The sequence below is a fragment of the Molossus molossus genome, unplaced genomic scaffold, assembly GCF_014108415.1.
Source record: "Molossus molossus isolate mMolMol1 unplaced genomic scaffold, mMolMol1.p scaffold_m16_p_11, whole genome shotgun sequence".
NCBI lineage: Eukaryota > Metazoa > Chordata > Mammalia > Chiroptera > Molossidae > Molossus > Molossus molossus.
The window spans coordinates 70,761,330-70,782,647 of NW_023425346.1; the positions used below are offsets into that span (position 1 = coordinate 70,761,330).

A 21,318-nucleotide genomic window follows, 5' to 3' on the forward strand; every position below is an offset into this window, starting at 1 on the left:
AAATGAAAGTAATATAGTTTATATTTTTTATTCAAAGTAAAAGTTTTTACCTGTTTATATAGTAGACATATAGTAAGTTTTTGGTGACTATAATAATTATTGTGTATAATTGTACTAACAAATAATGGCAATTTGTTTAGTTAAAGAATGGGTACCTTTTCCTTTTTTACTCAGTAGTAAAAATTTTAGTTATCCCCAGGGTAGCCTCTGACTCTTGTCTTTTATTTATTTTTTATTTTATTTTTTATCTTTATTGTTGAATGTATTACAGATGTTCCTCATTTTCCCCCCATTGACCCCCTCCTCCCCACTCTCGTCCCCCTCCTCACTTTTCCCACACTGTTGTCTGTGTCCATTGGTTACGCATATAAGTTCTTTGGTTTATTTCTTCCCACCCTCCAACCCCTTCTCTGAGGTTTGTCAGTCTAGCAACCAATTTATTCTTCTTAATCCCTTCACCTTTTTTACCTATTCCCTCAACCCGCCTCCCATCTGGCAACCAACAAAATGTTCTTTGTTATCTATGAGAATGTTTCTGTTCTGCCTGTTCATTTTGTATGTAGATTCCATTGTCGATAGATAATGTATTCATTGCCATTTTGGTTGTTTGTATATTATATCTTTTTCTTCAAAAAGACCCTTCAACAGTTCATATAATAACGGTTTGGTAGTGATGAACTCCTTTAACTTTTTCTTGTCTGGGAAAGTTTTTATATGTCTATCAATTCTAAATGATAGCTTTGCAGGATAGAGTAATCTTGGTTGTAGGTTCTTGCTTTTCATCACTCTGAATATTTCTTGCCACTCCCTTCTGGCCTGCAAAGTTTCTTTTGAGAAATCAGCTGACAGCCTTATGGGAACTCCCTTGTAGGTAACTTAACTGCTTTTCTCTTGCTGCTTTTAAGATTCTCTCTGTCTTGAACCTTTTACATTTTGATGATGGTGTGTCTTGGTGTGGGCCTCTTGGGGTTCATCTTGTTTGGGACTCTCTGTGCTTCCTGGACTTGTATGTCTGTTTTCTTCACCAAGTTAGGGAAGTTTCCTGCCATTATTGTTTCAAACAGGTTTTCAATTTCTTGTTCTCTCTCTTTTCCTTCTGGCACCCCCAAGATGCGAATGTTGGCACGCTTGAAGTTGTCCCAGAGGCTCCTTACACTGTCCTCATTTTTTTGGGTTCTTTATTCTTTTTGCTGTTCTGATTGGGTGTTTTTTGCTTCCTTATATTCCAAATCAATGGTTTGCTTCTTGGCTTTACCTACTCTACTATTGAATCTGTATAAATTATTCTTTATTTCAGTTAGTGCCTCCTTCATTTCTGACTGGTCCTTTTTTATGCTCTTGAGGCCCTCACTAAGTTCCTTGAGGTTCTCACTAAGTTCTTTGAACATCCTTATAAGCAGTATTTTGAACTCAACATCTGTTAGGTTGCTTATCTCCATTTCGCTTGGTTCTTTTCTTAGATTTTGTTCTGTTCTTTCATTTGGGACCTGTTTCTTTGTCTCCTCATTTTGGCCGCCTCCCTATGTTTGTTTCTGTGTACTGTATTACTTAACGAGAGGTATGGGGCTGGCTGAGACCAGATGCTGCTTGTTTGAAAGAATTTAGGAAAACCTGAAGCAGGATCCAAGACAGGCCAATCCTATGGTAAAGCAACTGGCAACAGCTTGTGAGGGCCTGAAAGTTGGGTGGGGCGGGGCCTCAGGGAGACACCAGGGCGGGGCTACCAGTGTGAGCCAGGTTGCTGGAGTCCCAGATATGGTGGCCGTCTGCTGCCCCAGGGAAGGGCTCACCAAAGGAACAAAGGCCTCTGATAGCACGTTTGTCCCCGAGGAAGCCCCCTCTCCAGCCCTCGCTCCAGTGCCAAACAGCTCAGTTCTTCCCTGTATGTCTCTGGCGCCCCTCGAGCTGCCTCCCCTCCAAGCTTAGAGGGAGTGAGTCCGATAAGTCCATGCGCGGGCCCTTTAAGAGGAGCTACCTGGGGCTCCAACTGCCTCAGCCTCCCTGAGCCTCAGTTCCCGCTGGTTTTTCCAGCCAGAAGTGATGGGGACTTCTCCTCTTGGCGCTGGAACCCTGAATGGGGCACCTGGTGTGGGACAGGGACCCCTCAGTCCTCAGGGAGGACCTTCCCCGCCGTGGGAGCCTCCTGATTTTTATCCGCCACACGTGGGTGTGGGACCAGCCCATCCACCTCTGCCCTCCTACCAGTCTGGATGTGGCTGCTGCTTTAATTTCGTAGTTGTAGGACTTCCATTCAGCTCTATGTCAGGTGGTTCTGAATGATGGTCTGTCGTTTAGTTGTAACTTTGATGTGGTTGTGGGAGGACGCGATACCGTGTTTACCTACCCACCATCTTGACCAGAAGTTCTCTTTTGTCTTTTAATGAACCCTTTTTGGAGAATTTTGCTTTTCAATTTTCATTTGGTTTAGTTGGTGTTAAAAGTCATCTAAAGTGATCTGTTTCTTCATCTGAACTTCTTACTAACACATACATTATTTGCTGTAGAAGGATTAGACTATAGACTAATGTTTATTAGAGTAAGATGATGGGTAGAGAATAATAAGAGAGAAAAATCTGTGTTCAGTACAGTTGCAGCTGACATAGGCCTGACTACGTTGTACACGCACATCAGCAACAACATAAGATATTTTTTGTGAATATTTTCAGTGTTAAAACTCTATGCACCTTACACTCATTCTCTTTGTTTTTTCTGAATCTATCTAAAAATGATTTTTTCGACAGATGCTTGTCCATTTACAGAGCACTCTTTGAAACCACTGAGTGAGGCCACTAAAACAGGTTCTTCATTCCTACTAAATAACTATAATTTTCACTGCATAGTACATGTAAGCAACTGCATAGCTTTTGTTTTCCCGAATATTTTTGATCTGCAGTTAGTTGAGGCCACGGATGTGGAACCTGCACATACGGAGGGCCGACCAGTCGGTGTCGTGAAGCAGTGGGTTCAATTAATCTGTGCTACACAGTCTAGCATCATTGTATGAAATTTTTTTTTACTTAGAAATTTTAAAGTCATCAACAAAGTCTACGGAAACTCCCCCCTTACCTCACAGAGAAATGGTAATCAGGTAGAAATTCATTCTACTCATAATTTGCAAATGTATCCATTTCACTGTTCATTCTCATTACAAAGGATGAGAGCTCTGTTCTTATCACAGCGGATCTTCCCACGTACCCTCATGTCTCCTCGTTCCATCAACTCCCATTCTCTACTCTGATCCCTGTCCCTCGTTTAAATACTTAGATCTGTTCTATTAAAAAAATTAAATAATTGTGCATAGGCATATACCTTCCTCTTCTAGCCCTAGAGCTCTCCTTCCTGGTGGTTATGTCATTGGAAGGTCGAGCCTACCCTGAGACGGCTTCCTCCACTTTACTTTCAGCCCTCCTTGGTCTGGGTTCTCTTTCCTTGACTGAATTTGCTCTTACAGATGTCTCTAGTGACTTTGCCAAATGTAATAAATGCTTGATCTTGCTCAAAATCCAGGAATACTTTTAGTGCTGACCCTGCTTAACCACTCTGAATAGCCTTAGGCAAACTGAATTTTTCCTTCTTGAAACTCCCTGGTAGCCATGTTTTCTTGGAGAACACCCTCAAGATACTCCTGGCACTCTGTTTCTTCTTGGTTTTCACGGTGTCCCTGTCCTCTTGCTGAAGTCACTGCTTCCAGGGTTTGTTCTGAAGCCAGATTTTCTTCTCGGTCTATGTGTTCTCCCTGGAGAGTCTCACTGCTGTAATGACCTTCTTTAGCAGTCTCATGATTGAGTAGTTATAGCTCTGACGCAAACTGCTCTCCTGTGCTCTGGACCCGTGATTCCACTTGCCTGCTGACTGTCTCCACCTGGATGCCCGTGCACTCATCAAACCAGATGTCCAGATTGAAATCAGTCTCCCCCAAACTTGCTCTTCTCCTTTAATTTCCCATCTAGGTTAAAGTTAGCAGCAGCTACCAAAACTGGGATTTCTAAAATCCTTAGTCTTCCTCATCCCTGCAGCCTAGTCTAATGTCTAAAAGTTCTGCTGTTTCGGTATCCTGAACATTTCTTTGTTCGGGTTTGGTATCTACCTCTGGTCTTGCTCCTCGCTAGTCGTTTGTACACAGAGTATTCTTTGTAAAGTACACTTCTAATGACCCAATTTCTTTATATAGAATCTCTTTCTAAGTGACTTCCTATTTTCTCAGAGGAAGTTCTGTCTCCTTGGAACACTGCAGGAGACCATAATCCAATCCTGCACAGTCTCGTCTCCTGTGACTTTCTCAAAAATCACACAGTTGTTTTCATTTTCATGTGTCCACAACTGAGATTTCTTTCTTCATTTTCTGCCTCCTGGATTCCATCTTTCTGTAAGACTCGGGGATACTTATCCTGGGAATCCTTTTAGATTTCTAAGACAAGTTAGTCACTTGATCTCCCTACTCCCATAAATCCTTTATACAGTTCTACACTAACATTTATCACATTGTTTATTTAAGCATCCAACTCCCCAGATGGACCCATTTAAATACTGGGGACCATGTCTTGTTTTTTTTTTTCAAGCACATTACTCAGTACCTGACAATGTGTTGAATACGTGTATGATATCATCTTCATCCTTAAAAGTATTTTACATTGTTTTTTAGCTTCAGAGTTTAAAAAAAATGATCGTCATCACTTCCCTTCAGTCCGTTGTAGAATTACTTGAATCAAGTTGCATTTTAACAATATGCTGTGGGATTTTATTGAGGACATCTTTATAAAAATTGCCTTGTGACAGTAACATCCATATTGTTTTTAAGCCTTCTTTGAGAACATCAACTGTAGTTAGGCCCAGTGCCTCCTGGTTAACTTGTTACTGGTATTTGGGATTGCAGTGAGATTTCTCCCTCCCACCTAAAGTACATAAAATTGCATGGGAATGAAGGGAATGGATCAGAGCTGAGTTAGGTCGAGTTACCTTATAGGTTTAGGCTGTATATTATCCAGGCAGATCTTAGTAAATTTAAAAATACTCTGTATTGTGTTTCTGTACACCCAGAGAGCAATAGGGTTTTGGTTTTTTTTCCTTCTTTTTAATCCTCACCCGAGGACATTTTTCCATTTTTTGCACAGATAGAGCGGGAGGGAGAGAGCGGGAGGGAGAGAGAGAGGGAAACATCGATGTGAAAGGGACACATCGAGTGGTCGCCACCCACACGACCAACCAGGGCCGGGGACAAACTGCAACCGGGGTACGTGCCCATAGCGGGAACCGAACCCGGGTCTCTCCGGACCGCAGGCGGATGCTCTAACCGCTGAGCCAAACCGGCCAGGGCTTTTTTTCCTTCTTAAGGAGATAGGTGGAGTTTTTGTTTCTTTTAGTCAAAATTAGATACTACTGTGAGTAATGTAATATAATGGAAGTGTTAATTTTTTGTATTTCCTTGAACATTATCTTCTAAATTAGTATTTGAGAAACTTTGCATTTTTATCGTTGAAGCTGGTTTAATGACAATTGGCCATGGAGATTTCTTTCAGTTTTAGCGTACTGCTGCATTTATGCTCTGCTTCAATACACTGCAGGATCCACGCTGTTCTCATGAGGGTTTGTGATTCAGTATCATTCAGGTGTTTTGAGGTTTTGATGTGATGTAGATATAGATATCCTTAAAATTCTTACAAATCAATACAAAAATAGTTATAGTCTCCACAGGGTTGGACTAGATATTTTAGTATACTATAAAACGTGTGTGCCAGTCAATGACGTTATGATAGTTAACAAATCGAAATGTCCTAAATTTATGTTTGGGTTTATTAGATGTGAAGACATGGTAGATGTGCGAAGGTTAAAGATGCTTCAGATGGTGCAGTTGTTTAAATGCGAAGAAGATGCTGCCCAGGTAAGGATCGATCTGGCACATCATGTCGTTGATTTTTCTTAGAAGATTAAGTTCACCTAATTATAAAAAACTTTTCATGGTCCTAAGAAAGTAACATTAAATCACATTCTAGTTTATACTGTTGAAATAATAAAGTTTTGTATTCCCCGTTATCTTAGTTGGTCTCATTTGACTTACCTTCATAATAAAATCCTCTATTGAGCTAGAAATTGGGAATATTTGCTATTTATTATTGTTGATTTGTTATCAGTCATATCCCAGGATGAAGGCTGGATAGCACCCTGTTATTTAACCCCTAAGAGGGTTTTTCAGCTAGGTAAACAATTTGCTATATTTTTGTAGTTAGCATCAGAGAACATCATTTCAGCTTAACATAGAGAAAATGTATGATTTTAAATGGTAACATAAATCTGTAATGAGATTTCAATAAGATCTGTAGTAACATAAGCACATGAGCTTCTATTGTAAATCATGTGATAATAATTTTAAAAGAATGCTACTCCTTAATAGGCCTTGTCTTTTGATTTTTAAAAATTTTGAGTGGGAGGCAAGGCCATGAATTCATGTAGCTTTGTCATTGAATGAAATGAGCTATTAGGAACTTAGGTTATAGCTAATAGGTTAGTCAGTCACATGATAAAATCTTATAAATCTGATATTTTGATATGCTAAGTAAAGACGTGAACCTAGCCTCACTGTGACTTGCTTTCATGTAGGCCGTAGAATGGCTAAGTGAACTTCTGGATGCTCTGCTGAAGACCCACATCCGATTGGGTGATGACGCTCAGGAAACGAAAGTGTTACTGGAAAAGCACAGAAAATTTGTTGATGTTGCACAGGTGCAGAACTGCTCACCTTCCTTTTCTACAAGCTCAGTGTTTGAATAGCTTTCTGCATGATTATAATGTAACTTAACCCTCCCAGTCCCAGGTTAGTTATGTTATTCCAGAAACATCACAGAACTAAGAAAATGTCAGCTGGTGCATCCAAACTAGCCTGCATAAACTTGAGAGGGTTTATAGTTCCCTGAATGCAGGTTCTATATGCTCCCTGTGATGTACGTTATATATTACAGCATTTCTTTAGGCAATCCAACTGTTTCTTTGTGAGAGTCAATATGAAATTATGTTAATATCAGTAATTCAGACACCTCGGTTTCTGCATCTCACCAGCATTAACATAACAACACATACTTTTGTATGTGTGAAATGTATCTCCATCAATTTCCCTAATAATTGAGTGTTCAGTGTAATCGTTGTGGTTTCTTATGTGGAATATAAAGTGCCTGTTCTCACCCATGCCTCGAGCAAAGGCTGAACAGACCTTCGTTTTGGCCTGTGGAGTTGAGCAGACTGAGATGGGGAAAACAGAATAAGAAAGAAACTTACTGAATCTAACTAAAAGTATGCTTCCCATCATCATTTATGCATGCCGATGTTTTGTAGTGTAAGTGCCAGTGGAATCATTCAGTATTGGTTTCCAGTAGTGTCACTCAGTTGCAGCCAGAGTCCTACACACTTTCCCATCTCTTTTCAGAATTCATTTACTATAGTTTCATGTTTGCTTTTTTTTTTAGAGCACTTATGACTACGGGAGACAGTTGCTGCAGGCCACAGTTGTGTTGTGCCAGTCTTTGCGCTGCACTTCTCGATCATCCGGGGATACGCTCCCTCGACTGAACAGAGTATGGAAACAGTTTACAGTAGCATCTGAAGAGAGAGTACACAGGCTGGAAATGGCTATTGCATTTCACTCAAGTACCGAAAAGGTTTGCTTTTTTAAAAATATGATCACAATTGTGTTTGTTGTGTATGTTTAAAATGTGCTTATGTGATTAGTCTGTTTTTAAAAAAATACATTCCATTGTTTAAAGTTTGTTTGTATCTATTATCTTAGAGAGTTCAAATCAAATTCTCTTAGTAATTGATACCAGAGACGGAGTGCTGTGGTTGGAGAACCCGACTCCATTCAGGAGGCCTCTGTCTGCAGTGCTTCTCTCCTCACAAGCCCACTGCCCAGAACATGCTGTTCATTCTTTACAAGGTCGTCGTTCCCATCTCGCTCATTATGCCAGGAAAGGAAACTTTGCTTTGGTAACTGCTATAAATTGTCATAAATGATTTAAAAAGACACATTTTAATATTTTAATGTTTAAAGTAGAGTCTGTCCAACTAAAATGAGAATAAGGATAAAAATTAAAACATTTTTGCCTGTCCAGTATGGCTCAGTGGACTAAGCATCGTCCCATGGACTGAGAGGTCCCCATTCGATTCCTGGTCAGGGCACATGCCTGGGTTGCAAGCTCGATCCCCAGTAGGGGGCGTGCAGGAGGCAGCAGATATTTCTCTCTGGCATTGATGTTTCTATCTCTCTCCCTTCCTTTCTGTATAAAAAAAAATCAATAAAAACATATTTTAAAAAATTATAACATTTTTTTCATGTTATCTTTTAAAGAATACTTCTAGGATTTATTATTTAATGCATTATTTAGTCCCAGAAACCAGAAATGAATATTCAGTGTTACTGGGCAGTTTTCAATAGAACTTTTCTTAGCACAGTGAAAATTTGTATCATCCAAGCTTTGTATTTCCATTTTGAAGAGGAGCTTTTTTATGTAGTTAACCTTGTTTTGATCTCTTACAATGAAACTGTGCATGTAGGGGACGTTTAGTACAGTTTAAGATATGAGAAACCAAAGTTGTAAATGTGATAGCCATGTCTGTAGAACAGGAGAGATGCTGCCAGAAACCTCAGGAATTAAGCAGTTTCTGTCTGTGTTATAAAGTACATTTGTTGGGAAATGTTCATAGTAAACTCTTTCTGAGCTGGTCACTGAACACCCCATAGGTCAGTGTTTTAGGGGCCTAATGATAATGAATGAAAATATGTGAAAAGGCTGAATTTGTTCATCCACTGGTTATTTTAATGAAAACTTTTTATTGGAGTATAATATTAACATAGTGTACAGATTATAAATGTTCTGCTCAATTAATTTGAGCAAAGTGAACACACCTGTGTAATCAGTGCAATGTTCAAACAACCATTGTTACCAGCACCTCAGGCTCCTTCCCCATTCCCTCTTGGCCACGTGGCTTCCGCTGCTGCTCCCTCCTCTCCTAGGGTGAGCACTGGCCCTGTTTCCAACACCACGCAAAGCTTTTCAGGTTACTGCTTTCTAAAGGTATCAGCAAGGATATTGTAAAATCTAGACCACTTTAAGAGGTCATATAACAATATATATGGTTGGTAGTTTTTTAATAGAAAATTAACATTTCTACTTTTTCTACTCCATGGCCTTTATCATACTTACAGTAAACTTTATTTAAGATTATTTTGCTGTGCAAACCTATGGTAAAAACTTCTGTTATCAGATTTTATCTTCTTTTGACTGTGTTCTATTTCATAACAGTAAGCATAAATATAACAACTATAAGCAAATTGCATAGTATGATTGGGAAAATATTGAAATTAAATCTAGAATTCTAGACTGTAAAAGTGTTCTTGATGAGTAATGCTGAAATAAACATGGTAAGATTAAGTAAAGTATAATGCAAAAAAGAAGTTCCAAAAATCAGTAGTTTTTCTTCTTCCTCCCCCAAATTTTACAGGGCTTTTTTGTAGTTAAATTTAAATGGTAGTAGTTAAGGGGAAAAAAATAATATCTTATCAAGGGCTGTAGAACTTCCCTATATTTGAATTATAACCATATCAGTTTACATTTATTAAGTCAGCAGATCAGCTTTTAAAATAACTATAAAGTGTGTAACTAGGTTATCACATCAGTTATGTGCTTGTACTTGGGGTAGATGTTTTGTATTTCTACAAGTTTTCATTGTTGAAGTCTGTAAACTCCTGAAGGTCAGAATCTATATCTCAATTACATCCCAAGCACTAAATAAACACATAAAAAGTGTTCAATAAATAGTTATTTAATGAATGAAAGAAGACTCCTTAAGTACATTTTGAGCTTACTAGTAGTTTTTTCTCAGGAATTACTGTACTTTTTATACTTAGTTATGCGTTATTAGTAGGGATTATGTATTTCATTTGATTGGAATTTTTTGAGCCAGTTTTGCCCAAATAGATCAATCTTATGCAATGGTGTATATGAAGATGCAAAATAAAACAAAATATAAACACCTTCAATCTTCTATATTTGCATGAGCTTTATTTCCTTTCTTTCTCTCCTGATGTGGCCCTTTCATCTGGTGCAGATTTTGCAAGACTGTCCAGAAGAGCCTGAAGCTATTAATGATGAGGAACAATTTGATGAAATCGAAGCAGTTGGGAAATCACTTTTGGACAGATTAACTGTTCCTGTAGTTTATCCTGATGGGTATGGTGCATGTTCTTATAATTTTGTCTTTTTATCGGTGAAATCATCAAGAGAGGAAAAGCTTTTTGTTTAAAAAGCCGAGTCAATTACCTTTGGTCCACCTGTTCAGTTCCTATAATTAACTGGTTTAAAATGAAAAGAAATCCAAACTCGACTCTTAGCAGCAGTAGCACTTCATTCTTGCTGCCAGTAAATGTATTGCTTCTTGACAGCTTGTTGGAGAAAGATCATGGACCAGGTTGACTCCCTGGGTTCCAGCTTCGACTGCGAGGAGAGGGAGGAGGGCGACTGTGGGCATCCTTCAGGGAAGGAGTGGGGACTGATGTTTAGTAAACTCAGTGTCTGCCTGGAACCAAGTTAAACAAACTTCATCTTCATTACTTTTGACCAAACAGTGTCAAGCCATCATGATTATTTCTAATTTATAGGTGAAGAAACCGAGGCTCAGAAAGATTAAATAAGGTGCTCAGGATTTCACAGATTCTAAGTGGAATTAGGACACAAAGTCAGGTCCTTCTGGCCCCAGACCCGTTCTCTTTTCACAGTGCTGTATGTAGTCCCAGTTCCTTCATTTGTAAAATGATGGGCTCCTGATTCCGTTTCTTTTCATTTTAAAGTTGATGATAAAAATATGAAATAATCTGATGCAAATAAATGGACTAGTAAGTGAATCAGAAGGAACTTTATCCCTGAGGTTCTAGACCTTCTCAGTGGAAATGATTTAGAGGTAATCCAATATTTAATTCAAACTATTGAATACATCTATCCTTGCATTTTAGTATAGTGTAATGGTTAGTTTGTAGATTCTAACCAGTTGTTTTGGGTTTAAATCTCAGCACACCACTTAGTAGCTGTGATACTTTGGGCAAGCCACTTAACCTTCCTGTGTCTCAGTTTTCTCATCTAAAAATAGGATTCATACCTCCTCAGGTTATAGAGATGGGAATTGTATGAGGTAGATGTATATAAACTGCTTAAAACAACTCTGACACATTGTTCTTGCGACTGCTGCTGTGTTATGAACATCAATGATTATTTGGAATTGATATCGAAAAGATATACTTTTATTTCTTTGAAAGAATATTATTCATAGTCTAATATATAGATAATCTCTAATCATACCTAAACTTGAACAATCAGAAATAGCCTAAAGTCATGTTATATATCTGCAATGTATACAAGAGAATAAATCTTAAAATTCATAAGTTTAGCTAGTAGCATCATTAGTGTGCTGCTTCTGGTTGTTCCAGTCCAGACCCACCCCCGCCCCCACACGCACAGGCTCCTACTGCTGGTTTCACAGCCGGCTGTCGGCCGTCTCCCTCCCCCGGGCAGCCTGGGCTTGCCTTGCCCTGGGGGTTCTGCTTCGGCCTGGCTTGTGTTCCACAGATAGTGTGTCATTTCCTAGTCCTTTTAGGATAAAGGAATAAGTTAACACTGTGTATTCAGATTTTACAATCACCACCTTTAATATTTGAAATTGTTAATTCGTTTTATGTGATCATCTGTTTGCGTCATGTAAAGTTTGTTTGTTAGTAAAATTATTCAGATTTATTGTTTGTAACATTCTCCTGGAAAAATACTTTAAAAAATGGGTGGTCTTCCTGGAGTCACTGCTTGAAGACCCAGGCTCAATTCTTCTTTTTTTCCACTGTGTGATCTTAGTTAAGTCATTAATATTCTAGACCTTAGTTTTCTGATCTAAAAAATGAAGTGCTTAACCAGATAATTTTCAAGAACTTTTCTACCTCTAGAAGATTCTGTGACTCTGATTACAGTATCTTTGCAGGTAGGATAAAATTAAATGATTTTATCTATTAATGTCCCAAATGATGCCTTAACATTAAATGGATATTTTACTTGACAACTATATTATAAATGAGTGTACATAGCCCTTAGGTCTGGTGTACACAGACAAACTTTAATTTGTGTACACTATTGACCCCAGATTGAAAAACAGAATATCTTCAATTTTGCATTGCTTTGTTGATTGTCGCATAGCTTGGTTGCATTGTTGGTTTATTGAGATTATCCTAAGTACACATGGTATGACATTTATACCACTAATATAGTTTTCTCGACATGTCTTAATATATTTTATACCGTGTAAAAAGTATTTCTTTTACTGAGTTACTACTCTAAGATAAACAGCATGGTCTACAAATGAACTAATGCCATATCACAGAGATAATGTTATGGTAATATTTGTTTCCTTTTGCATTTGCTGTGGTCAGTGGATTTGTATGAATCTGAATGAAGTTTTTCTGTTTGTCTTGATTTTTAGAACTGAACAATATTTTGGGAGTCCAAGTGACATGGCTTCTACAGCAGAACACATCAGAGACAGGATGAAACTAGTTAGTCTCAAAAGGCAGCAGCTGAGACATCCTGAAATGATGACCACAGAGAGCTAATAGCTACCAGCTTCCCACAGATCTTCGTTCACAATAATCCCGCATGTCGTCGGCATACTGCAGCATTAACCACAACACATTAAGATACATTTCACGGCCAAGATAAGCCTCATTTCTCTTCATTATACATTTCTCGCTACATGTTAGCACCTTGCAACTACCAAGGCGTAATTATTTAACATGCTTTGAGACCATAGACTCCAAGTATCTTAAAACAAGGAACTGTAAACACTGCACTGAAAACCTGCTTTAAAGCTTTACCTGACCTGTCAGTTTGTAGATGAACAACTGATAATAAGCTTTGAATGGTGCTAATAAGAGTTTAGGAATTCTCTATATAAAAATGGTTACCCTTCCTCCCCAGGTGATGTAGTAAATTTAGACTATAGTTAAATGATTATTAGTAAACAGTGGTGTCCTCAAAATTTTACTTTGTAATTTTTCTTCAAAATTGATTATTTTTATTGTGTCGGTATGAAGAAAACCTTCAGATCTTTGATATATCATATTCATTAAAGGACATTTTCCTATTTGTATTGATAATGTATTAAAAATTGTGCTTAATAAAAGGCTTCTTTTAAACATCTTATTTAATTTGGTGGTTATATCCTATTTCCAAACATGAGTGCCTTATGAAAAAGGGCATTCGTAGGATTGTGAGAGTGGTTTAGTATTTGTTTTTTCAAGTTGGTTGCATGAGTTTTAGCCAGGAAATTCATATGTAAGCATGTGTATATAATAAATAAGCATGTTTTATCATGAAAAATAATTGTGAAGAGCAATGTAGATCTTTAAGAACTTACGAATGGAATACTGTTTCTAATTTTTCTCTATTTCAACTTGAAAAAGATATTATCCAAATTATTAACTACCCTGAGGTACCTTGTCTTTGGAGAGGAGGGCTGGGGAAGAAGGCATACGTAATTACTTAAGTGTAAACCTTATATCAGAATTATCTTTCTGGAACTAAAGTAGCAATTGTTAAGTTTAATTTTTATGATAGATTAGAAGCAAAATTCTGAAGTAGTCTAATACAAAAACTGTGCAACTCTTTTAGAAATAAAATCTATAAAATGCTAGTGCTTTTAAATTTATATTGAGTTTAAATGGTAAATGCATATAATTTAATTTTCGTGTTAATTTTATTTCAGAAAATGTTTTTGAAAAAGATTTAAAGTAATTTTTTAGTGTGTAATCAATATAAAATTATGCAAAGAATTGTATGCTGTTTCCTTTTCGTCTTCAAAAATGCTTGTGTATCCTCCAGTGTGAAAAACTCCCTGACCCTGCTGGTTTCTCCAGCCTCCCACACTGCCAGGCTTCTTGGCGAGACCCTGGCCCGCTGCCCGGCGCCCTCGGCGCCCGCTGCCCGGCGCCCTGCGGTCAGGTTTGCGCAGCCCTGCGCCGACGCTGTTCTCAGTGGGCTCCCGTCAGTGAAGGGAGTGAATTTGTTCTCAGTCTGCACTCTTATCCGTCTCTGTCTCTGCAGCATTCACACCAGTGAGCAGCCTTTCCTGGACAGTGTCTCTCCTCCCTCGAAGAGAGTATCCTCTGCCGTTACAGTGGCATCACTCTTACTTAAAATGTATCTACAAATGTACTCTCAGATTCTGTTTTCATAATGCTTCCTAATCTCATCCTTGGGGTTCCGTTTCTTATCTCAATGTCCTGTTATGTATCTGATCCAGAATTCTAATTCTTCCAGTTACCTACTTGACATTTCACCTCAGATGAAGTTACTTATAATATTTTTTTTACCTTTCTCCTCTTGGAGCAATTTTGGTTAAAGGTGCAGCCTTTTTCCTAGTCAGACCTGCCAGAAACCCGGGGGCAACATCCAGGGCACCTCTCGTCTTGGCCGCCGCCGCTTCTGAGGACATCCGAGAAGTTCTATACCTGCTAATCCTCTCAGTCTTTTAGGGCTTAACTTCTACGAGTATAAACTTTTGTGATTCTTCACTTTAGTCTTCATGATGGTGCTAACCACATGCTACAACTGTTATGTCTACCTGGGACATTATGAGCTCTTTTGAGGGAAGGGATCCTGTGAACCTTTGTTCATGTGTAGTAGTTGCTCAGTTCCCCTGTATGTGAATGGTCTTTCATAGCATTCGTAACAATCCCTCATGTTGTGGTCTGCGTGTGTTTTAAACATATTTTCTAAAGTTAGGACTGAGTGAATCTACTCATAAGGAAGTCATTTGGTACTTTAGATCCTTCAATATTAGCTAATTTAGATACCCAGTTACACTCAATATCTGTTCTACTGAATTCCAGAATAGTTGGAATATTTTCATTAAGCCTGCTAGAAAAGGACTGGTGTGTGGTAATGAGACTCAGTTCTACCGTCAACTCACCTGCTTTTCAAATGAGTTCATTTGTATATGTCTTAAGCTATCCTGCCTGCAGCAAAAGTAAAATAAGGCAACATCTAGAAATGTTATTTGTAATTTGAGTATTTCAGATGAAGTGGAATATGCTTTTAATATAATATTGTTGCTCTTCATTTGTAAATTTAATGCTACTTTCAATATGTAAATCTGTATAGACACATACGGTTCTGAATGAAAACTCAGCAATGCCCTAATGTAATTTTTTTGTAGTTCATTTAGAGTATATGTCGAGGAAGTAACTGCAGTCTGTTTGAAATCACAAAGGTTTTTGTACATAATAAATCATCATTGGCCGGCAAATGGAGAAAGAACCATCATTTCTAATTGGTATATCCACAGCTTTCCTCATCACTTCAGCCCATCTCAGGGAATTGTTGAAGTGTTAATTGGGCTAGTTTTGTATTGTTTTGGTTTGGGGGATTGTCCCCCCTTCCTACCTTGTATTTATTTGCTCCTGTGTAAAGTGAGTATCAGCAGTTTGGGCATTTGTTCACACATGTCTAACCTAGCAGCATTATAATGCCAAGATGGTGCCATTATCTCAGATAAACAGCCTTTCTTCCTAGTCCTCATTGTTGAGTACCTTATTCTGCTAGGTGACACTGGTGGTATGGTTGAAACTGCTCAGCCTGCCAGCCAGGATATTGGTTTCAGGTCTAGGATTCATTGCTGTGCAGAAGGGATACTTCTCTCCATTACAGGCAGGCAGGCAGCCAGTGCTTCCAAGTATTACCTACTGTTAGTGTGTGTTTCCTCACCCCATCAGTCGACGTGTGGTGTGCTATTTAGTGTATTACTGTAGTTAGTGGCATACTACTTAATATGATACATGACAGTTACTTTTCTGATAGTGCTGAGCAAACAATACTCCGATCCACACCTATTGTAACCAATGGCGTGACTGTGAGATTAGCCGAACCTTTCTCACTGTACAGACTAGTTTTGGAGAACAGAATTCAGAGTTGACTGCATTGTAAGTTTCTTGCCAGAGAGATCGGATAGCTATTACTGTGTACTTTTCCCATCTTCACAGGACCATCATAAAATAAAAACTAAATGTGCTGTGGTTGCTAAAATCCTCCATATCTTGAGCCTATTAAAAATGATACAGCAGCCCTGGCCGGTTTGGCTCAGCGGTTGGAGCGTCGGCCTGCGGACCAGAGAGTCCTGGGTTCAGGACCTGCTAGGCCCTAGTGGTTAGGGGCACGTACCAAAAAAAAAAAAAAGATATAGCAAACTAACATCAGTAAATATTACCACTGACAATATTTCCATGATTGGGGTATCTTTGCTTAAACCCCCAAAGGAAAAGTTCCCTAGGGTTAGAAAGGTGGCTGGATCATAGCTGTACACAGTAAGCCTAATGAGCAAACTTACTAGTACTAACTTTCAGTTCTAAAAATGAAAAGCTTCAGGTAGGGGTAGAACATTTTCTTCTGTAGGGTAACAAATACCTTGATAAGACAAAATGAAGTACAGATTTAACACCTGACATTGTTCGACTTTACTATGTGCTACTGAAACGTCTAGGTTTTGCTAAGAAGCATAAATTGATGGCAAGAATAATAGAGGAAAGATCATAAAAGTTAAAATAATAACTAGACTGAATATAATGGAAAGAGTCTGGAGTTTGACTACTTGACTTCAAAGTCTGGCTTTGCCATTTACTAACCTTGGTAAAAATCACTGAACTCTGGATCTGTAAATTAGAGACACCGTATCAAATATTATCAAGAATGAAATATAATCAAGCTTAAAAATGTATTGAAAACTAAAATGTTATCCAAAATGGAAGGTATTACTATAATTATCTTTTCAAGTAGAAACTAGGGCATTCTTTAATTCCATCGTTGTCCGATGACAGACGTGGGGTCACGCGGGAAACGGCCCCTTGTCCGTGCTCACTTCCCTGAACTCGTCCCCTGTGTCTGAATCGCTCGCTGAAAACAGGGTGGAGTCGGTGCGCTCGTGGGTAAAAACACGACTTGACTTTCAGATCTGAGATTAACTCTCTTTATGGCAGGGTGATAGAGCAGCAAGGTGGAAGACACGGCAGGCACGTCACCGACTTTGAAGTTGACAGGACATGACACAATTCCATTAATGAGTAAGAAAGGAAGTCACACTTGGAGTGGATCTCGCTGTCAGCACCAGCCTATAGAAACAACAAGAGCACAGACCTGTTAAGATATTTATAAAATACCCTAATAATGAGGTAAAAACACCACTTGAGACCCCCTTAATGCTGTGACGGTTAAGAGAAATCCCGATAAACCGGCAGCGATGACAGCAGAAGACTGGGCCTGTACAGAGACTGATGGCAGAATTCTCCATCAGGTGGCGCGAACGTAGGGGCATGTTTACAATTTTAAAAAGTTCACAGATAAGCTGAATAAATGACTGTAGTGTTTTAAAGCAAACTTGGAAACTTGACAACGCTATTCTGAGCTTCAAGGAAAGGTAGAGGAGCCTGTACCAGAACACAAGGATTTAGAGATCAAAGCAGTGCCAGGACTATGACTAAATATTTTGAGAGCAGAGAGTAGATTTTTTAAATAATCAAGACTGGTTTTGTCGGAGCACTCCTATGGGGCAGTGCATAGAGTGTCTATATATAATAACACAAGAATTCCTAGCAGATAACTAAAAATAGTTGCTAACTGTGAGGTAAGAGCAGTGTGGTTAATGGATTTTCAGGCCTATGGAAAACTATTTGTGACAAAAGGCTATTGAAGCCTCAGTCCATTCTTAGGGAATCTCAAAGGGTCACCTTAGAAGTATTTACAAGCAAAATGCCATCTCTGTAGGGGGTCACCAAATGTGTCCTTTAGAGAGACAGGTGGATAATTCTGAGGTCCGTTCACTCGGAACAGGCCAGTTCACTGAGACCGAGCCTCACACCGTGTTTGGATCTGTACATCTTTTCTAATTACCCTGGTTCTTTTTTAGTTCAGAAATGGTAAACACAATTTCTAAGCTTGATTGATTTTTCTGCTGAGGATGTCTCTTCATCTTAGCCCTTATGTTAGTCTGCACAGCCAACAGCTACGCTCAGAATGTATGATCAATATGTAGTATTCTGCAAAGGTGTGAGGGGACTGAAATCTGACAGCTTTGAACCAGCAGCACTGGCTGCTCACCTCACACTCAGGAATGTCCTTTTATAAGCTCTCAAGTTTTTAAGTTGACACTGATTGGAAGAATTTGATGATTATATTGCCATGGGATCAATGATGAAATTCTCAGCAGCATTGTTTGCTAAGCTTGCACCCTGGATTCCCCCCTCCAACAACTTATTTATTATAAAACCTTTTCAAACATAAAAATGTTAAAATGTTCCAGGGTACTCACCATCCAGATGCTAGTTAGCATCAACTGCTGCATAGTCACGCATCTGTCCAGTTCATCAATTCAGATCACTTTTTGATGCATTTAAATTGTAGACATCCCTACACTTCATACCCAGTACTTCAGCATACCACATCATTAACTAGAATTCAATATGTGCTTACACTTTTTTACCATCAAGTTAGCATACAATAAAATGTGTAAATCTTAAGTGTATATCCACTGAGTTTTGGCTAATGCACTCAGTGCTATCAAAATGTAAAATGTTACCAGAAAATTCACACATGGCCCTTTCCAGTCAATTTTAGTCCCCACTCCCACCCCCCAAGGCAACTATGTTCTTTTTTCTATCATAAGTCAGATTTGTCTGTTCTAGGCCTTTGTGTAAATAGAATCACACAGCATGTACTCTTTCTAAAAGTACCATGTTTTGGAGATTTATCCTCGTTGTTGGGTGTATTGGTAGTTCATTTTTTTTATTGCTGAGTGGTAGTCCATTGCATGACCGTAGTGCAGTTTATTTATCCATTCTTCTATTTATGAATACCGGGCTAGCTCCAGTGTTGGAGGTGGTAAGTAAAGCTGCTATGATTATTGTTAACGTAAGCCTGTTGTGAACATGGGCTTTCATTTCTCTTGGGTGAATATCTAGCATTAGAATTTCTGTGTCATAGGGCAGTTTTAAAAGAAACGGCCATACCTTTTCCCAATGTGGTTGTACTGTGTGTTGAATTTTCACTATATTTTTGGATGTGTAGGAAGGTGTAAACTGTTTTATGGTCCGTATTTGAAATACTAGAGGTTGGTTTCGGTTAGCATTGACATCGTTCACGGTTCAGCACTTGTTATTTGAGAGAAGCAAATACCTGTCGGCCTGAAACGGACCCCAAGGGGTTCCGGTACCTGAAATTTTAGCATTAGTTTCACTCTTTGAGGGATTAACGCACTTACCCAAGCATGGCGATATGTTACCTGGAAGAAACAACACTGGTTTGTTTATGCTACTAACCTTGGCCACTCATTTTCAGTAGGTACCATAAGACATAACTGGACAGAAAAGATTATTTCTATTTAATGGGGGCAGAAAGGGTAATAGAAAACAGACACGTGTACTCTGTCCCAGGTTAGCAATGTGAGAGAGAACCAATGGACAGGGAGCGCCCCCTCGTGGTGGTCCCGGAACCAGGAGGCTGGCTGGGAAGAGTTCTACCTCACAGTTGTGCACAGGGGAGAGTATGTCTTTGCAGGACGTCTTAGCATTATAAAGCCTATTTTCAGTGTTGTCTTTTTATTCAGTTCCACCCAGCTGTAGCTATTTCACACCCCAGTGACTTTCTTACCCACTGTTTTCTTCTCTCCTGTTGTATTACATATAGCAGTTACCTGTGTAAGCCTATAAAGTTATAATGATGTTTATGTTTCCAGTGCTCATGTTCAAAGGTATTTATGTATGGTTCATCCAGTCTTTCCTACTAGACTTTTAAGGGCTGGGATATTTGGCTTCTACTGTAAATTCTTATAATGTCCTATACATTGTAAATGCAATAAAATGTTAAAAACTATAATTGATGGCAGTAGATTTTGATATGTATTTATTCGATAATGTTATCACTTTGGATATTAAGTTTGGTTTCTGTTAATAAAGATTGTTCATAAAGTCTAGGGAGAATGAAGTCAGACTGGTCTCTATGACAATTGAATTAATTCTACATTTATTCACATTACTTTTTGTAAAACTAAATTTTTACCAACATTTTCTAAAATATCTGATTAAAACTACAGTGTAACTTCATGTTGAAGTAATCTGGATGTTAGAAGGCAGGTTAATACCCTTCCCCCTTGCTTCTCTCCCTCCCCAGCAGCCTCCGCCCCACCCTCCCGCAGACTTGGCATTGCCACTCAGGGCTTTACTAAGTCCTACGCTGTCCGAAATTACTAGGTTCTTGGTTACTAGGTGGTGGTTAGATTTCTTTTGTTCTTACCAACAAGTTCATTTTTATTTATTTATTTTTGATTTTTTTCCTTTATTGACTTTAGAGAGCGAGGAAGTGACAGGGAGAGAAACATCGATTAGAGAGAAAATTGATTGGCTGCCTCCTGCATGCCCCCCACTGGGGATCAGGCCCACAACCTGGGCATGTGTCCTGACGGGAATTGAACCGATGACCTCTTGGTGCATGGCTTGATGCTCAACCACTGAGCCACACCTCCAGACCCAACAAGTTCATTTTTTTTTATTCCTTACCCAAGGATATTTTTCTATTTATAGAGTGGGAGAGAGAGAGACAGAGAGAAACATCGATGTGATAGAGGCACATTGACTGGTTGCCTCCCACACAATCCCGACCAGGGCCAGGGATGAACTGCAACCAAGGTACATGCCCTTGTCCGGAATCAAACCCGAGACTTATTGGTCCACAGGCCAATTCTCTAACCACTGAACCAAACTGGCCAGAGCAATAAGCTAAATGCTCCTTTTGGGGCTGTGGGAAGTATATTAGAACAAAATTAGCTATATTTAAAATAACAGAATTAATCATTTTATGCTATAAATAATTGCAGCTCCAGAATGGCTACCAGTTATTTAGAATGACCAGAATTTGGAAATTGGCAAGACTTCTACCTTTACCCTTATAGGGTTTTTTTCCTTAAGGGATAAGAGGAAAGGGCAGACAGGACCACAAGCTTGCCTTTCGAGGGCCCGCACTCTAAACGTAAAACGTTTCTTCTCGTCAAGAGTTCCCTCTACATGCAGCTTCATCTAGAAGGGGCCATACTTTAACTCACTGTTCACTAACACAGGTGAAGACACAGCCCCCTGGTGGGGACTGCTTAACCTCGTACGCGAAGGAGTGGCTGGTACTGAGGCCGGGGCTCGGGACAGGCAGGGGAGACCAGGAGGGAACAGTGAGTGAGGGCGCAAAGAGACCGCTGCCTTGCAGTTCTCCA

The 21,318-nt window shown here is 39.1% G+C and overlaps 1 protein-coding gene across 2 annotated transcripts in view; it reads left to right on the top strand.

Annotated features, from left to right (window-relative positions):
• Positions 1-13,215, top strand: part of SESTD1 (SEC14 and spectrin domain containing 1) — a 69,842-nt gene extending 56,627 nt beyond the window's left edge. Inside the window, exons 14-18 of one of the 2 annotated variants that reach the window (XM_036254769.1) lie at positions 5,797-5,878; positions 6,595-6,717; positions 7,455-7,646; positions 10,093-10,214; positions 12,499-13,215. In XM_036254769.1, the coding sequence (XP_036110662.1) occupies positions 5,797-5,878; positions 6,595-6,717; positions 7,455-7,646; positions 10,093-10,214; positions 12,499-12,628 (649 nt within the window). In that variant the 3' untranslated portion in view covers positions 12,629-13,215. The remainder of the gene's footprint in view (positions 1-5,796; positions 5,879-6,594; positions 6,718-7,454; positions 7,647-10,092; positions 10,215-12,498) is intronic. The other variant, XM_036254770.1, reaches the window with a different exon arrangement.
• The last annotated feature ends 8,103 nt before the right edge of the window (positions 13,216-21,318 follow it).